Genomic DNA, 4,113 nt, shown 5'->3' on the forward strand with positions numbered 1-4,113 from the left:
GTATTGATCTCATCTTTTAATAATATTTTGGGCTCGGCTCCATTAGATTCAAAGTGTTGTAACCTAATTAGGATGTTTTGTTTCGTTTGGATCAACCTCCAAACTTTCAATTAAAAAAAATTAAATAAGAATTTCAAAATTTCTATTGAAATAAAATTCAATAAACTTAAATAATTTTATTAAAATAAAATCCCAAACTAAATCATTTTTTTCCAACATTGATTGATACTTATACTAGTAAACGAACAAAGAATTTGACATGGCGATTGAGCGCACATCCAGTGTAAGAGCGCGTGAGATGAAAAGTAGGAAATAGATTCACACGTGACGGACAACCAGTTGAGACGGTTAGATATTAGCTGACTGAAGTGGACCCCACTTTCCTCAAACTCCAAATTTAACCTACATTTGCATCCGCATTTGCATTTACATCTACATCTGAATTTGCATCTGAATCTGCATTTACATTTGCATTTGCATTTCAGAGAAAAACAAAACAGAGCGCCCTTGATAGAGAAGTGGCCTTTGTAGCTTTGAAGTTTTGACTTTGACCAAAAAACAGAAAGAGAGAGTAAGCAAAAGAAAAGAAAGAAAGAGAGGAGAAGAAAAGTCTAACTTTCCTCCCTCCTTCCTCTTGAAGAAAGCTTTTCAAGATATAAAGACCCCATTTTGCTCTCTCTCTTCTTCAATTTCATCTTAACACTCCATCTTCTTCTTCTTCTCAAGAGAGTACTATTTCTAATTCCAACACCAGAGGTACTTTTTCTTCCTTTCTTTGAAGAAATTGGTTTCAAATTGCATATTTGAATTGGGGGTTTGTTGTATTGTTGGGGTTTTATGGAGGTTTAGGTGTTTTTATTTGGTGGGTTGTGTTTGATTTTGGTTAATTTATTTAGGGGTTAGGTTAATTTTTGACCTGTTTTTAGAATGATCTCAAAAGACCCTACCTTTAATTTGCTTGTTTAGTTAAGTTTTGGTTGGTTTGGTTACTTTTTTGGCTTGTTGGTGAGAAATTTGGGGGAGATTTCATGTTTCAATCAGCTAAATTTTGTAGTTTTGTAGGGCTTTCTATTTTTGGAAGTTGGGAATTTTTGTCTAGTTTATGAGTTAGATGAGACTAATTAATTATAGAACCTACAAGAAGTACTTTTTTGCTTAATCTGTGAAGTAATTGAATTTGATGTTCATCTATTTAATTCTGCAGGATTTTAGGGCATGTGTAGTGGTTCAAAGAGTAAGCTTTTTTCTTCAAATTCAAACATGGATGGAAAATCTTGCAGCCAGAAAAGGAATTGTTCAGTTTTGCTTGAACTTTCTGCTTCTGATGACCTTATTGGGTTCAGAAATGAGATTGAAGTGATGGGTTCGGATATTGATGAGGCGAGTTTTTGGTATGGTCGAAGAATCGGGTCGAAAAAGATGGGGTTTGATGAGAGAACTCCTCTTATGATTGCTTCCATCTATGGGAGTTGTAATGTTTTGAAGTACATAATTGAATCTGGTAGAGTTGATGTCAATAGGGGTTGTGGGTTGGATAAGGTTACGGCTCTTCATTGCGCGGTTGCTGGAAGTTCTGATTCTTTTGTTGAAATCATCAAGCTCTTGCTTGATGCTTCCGCTGATGCTTATTTGGTAGACGCGAAGGGGAACAAGCCGATTGATCTCTTTGCGCCTTCGTTGAAGTCACCCTGTAATTCGAAGCGGAGGTTGGTTGAGTTGTTGTTGAAAGGTGAGAGCTTGAGCGAAGACGAAGAAGAGAAGCTGATTTTGATGTCTCAGCCGGCTAGAGAAGGAGCTGAGAAGAAAGAGTATCCTATTGATGTGTCGTTACCGGATATTAACAACGGGATATACGGTACTGATGAGTTTAGGATGTTCTGTTTTAAGGTTAAGCCTTGCTCGAGGGCGTACTCTCATGATTGGACAGAATGCCCTTTTGTCCATCCGGGTGAGAATGCAAGGAGAAGAGACCCGAAGAAGTTCCCTTACAGCTGCGTTCCTTGCCCCGAGTTTCGCAAGGGAACATGCCAGAAAGGTGATTCTTGTGAATATGCACATGGTGTTTTTGAGTCATGGTTGCATCCGGCTCAGTACAGAACAAGGCTTTGCAAGGATGAAACGGGTTGCTCTCGGAAAGTTTGTTTCTTTGCTCACAGGCACGATGAATTACGCCCTGTCTATGCTTCCACAGGTTCCGCAATGCCTTCGCCCAAGTCTATGTCTGCTAGTTCAATGGACATGGCAACATTGAGTCCGTTGACACTCGGGGCATCATCACAACCTACTATCTCGACACCACCGATGTCTCCACTGGCTGTAGCGTCGTCATCTCCCAAGAGCGGGAACCTATGGCAAAACAAAGTTAACAACCTTACTCCACCCGCTTTGCAGCTGCCAGGAAGCAGGCTAAAGACTGCTTTATCCGCGAGAGATTTCGATTTGGGGATGGAACTGCAACAGCAACTGATTGATGAGATATCCGGTCTCTCATCTCCATCCCGATGGAGCAAGGACTTCAACAGGATGGGAGACATGAAGCCTACTAACCTCGACGATGTTTTCGGATCTTTAGACCCTTCATTATTATCTCCACTGCACGGGATGTCAATGAAACCGTCGACCCCAACTCAATTACAATCTCCAACCGGACATCAAATGCGCCAAAACATGAACCAACTGCGATCAAGCTACCCTGCCAGCATGTCATCCTCGCCATCACGGAACCCAGCTGCATCATACGGCTACGATTCATCAGCTGCAGTTGCGGCAGCAGTGATGAATTCGAGATCCTCAGCATTCGCTAACCGGAGTCACAGTTTCATTGACCGCGGAGCAGCAGCTAACCGACTTGGCATCACTGCAGCTGCAAATTCAATGTCGATGATGTCCTCCTCGAATCTCTCAGACTGGAGCTCCCCGGATGGAAAACTCGATTGGGGTGTTCAAGGAGGTGAGCTAAACAAGCTCAGAAAGTCAGCTTCTTTCGGGTTTCGCAGCAACAACAGTCCTCCAAGAGCAGGCATGATGTCGAACAACAATGCACAGCAAGAGCCGGATGTTTCGTGGGTGAATTCCTTGGTGAAAGATGCTCCTCCGGTTGATCAACGTTCATACAATCTCGGTGGTAAAGGGGTTCGGGAATCGATTCCGCCGTGGATGGAGCAGATGTACATAGAACAGGAGCAGATGGTGGCATAAGCAACATCTGAATGAAAATTTATCTGATATAATTTGTATTTAAGTGTTAGGATAATATGGAAAAACTAATATGGAAGAGGAGGAATTATAATCTGATGATTCCAATGGAGGAATTAGGGAAAAAAGAATATTCTAGGAGGAAGAAGACGAAGAAAAGAGAAAAAAGATTTTTTAATTATTTATATTCTTATTATTTCTTTTTCTTTTCTCCCCAACTGGGGAGATGAGATTGTACTTTGTAATTCTGAATTCTGAGTTAACTTTTTATGATTCAAATGCAATATGGAAACATTACTACACTTCCTTTCATCTAATTTCTTTGGTATCAGCAGAGTTTAAAGGATATTTTTGGAATTATCTTTAACGTTTCGTTTACAAGTTGGATCCGTTTTACCTTTAACGTTTTAAAGTAAGACCAATTTTCAGAACACTTTATGCAGTAATGAAATTGTTCTCTACTTGCACAAACCAATTTTCAGTCATTATTAACCGTATTATCTCTACGTCATATGTTCATTATATGCAGTAATGAAATTATTATCTCTACGTCATATGTGCATTATGTTATCATTTATTTGATAGATTACAAACATGTGTACAGACACGATCTTTTTTGAATTTATTAATTTTTTTTATAAATGTAGTCATGTGAATAATGATGTGCGGTTTGTACAATTTGTATATCTGGACATTTCGTCAAAATTTTTGTCGTGTCTATTTATCTTGAACGGAGCAATTTGGAGCAATAAAAAACACTCATTTTGCAAAATTACTCCGTATATAAAAAGTGACCTTACAAATTATCGAAAAAATTGACTCACAGACCGTTGCGGAAGCAGCCCATAGTCCTCCATGCCAGCCTGAGTAGGATGGTGTTGGAATGCTCTGTTCACCCTAAATTCTCTATTAGGCACA

General features: G+C 39.5%; 1 protein-coding gene across 1 annotated transcript; it reads left to right on the forward strand.

The window, feature by feature from the left end:
- The first annotated feature begins 598 nt into the window (after window positions 1–598).
- Window positions 599–3,497, forward strand: LOC136226989 (zinc finger CCCH domain-containing protein 29-like). The gene is made up of 2 exons (XM_066015707.1): window positions 599–756; window positions 1,205–3,497. Exon 2 carries the CDS (start codon window positions 1,216–1,218, stop codon window positions 3,196–3,198), a length of 1,983 nt encoding a protein of 660 aa, XP_065871779.1. The 5' UTR covers window positions 599–756; window positions 1,205–1,215; the 3' UTR covers window positions 3,199–3,497.
- Window positions 3,498–4,113: the final 616 nt, after the last annotated feature.

Source organism: Euphorbia lathyris, chromosome 4 (genome assembly GCF_963576675.1).
Source record: "Euphorbia lathyris chromosome 4, ddEupLath1.1, whole genome shotgun sequence".
NCBI classification, from domain to species: domain Eukaryota; kingdom Viridiplantae; phylum Streptophyta; class Magnoliopsida; order Malpighiales; family Euphorbiaceae; genus Euphorbia; species Euphorbia lathyris.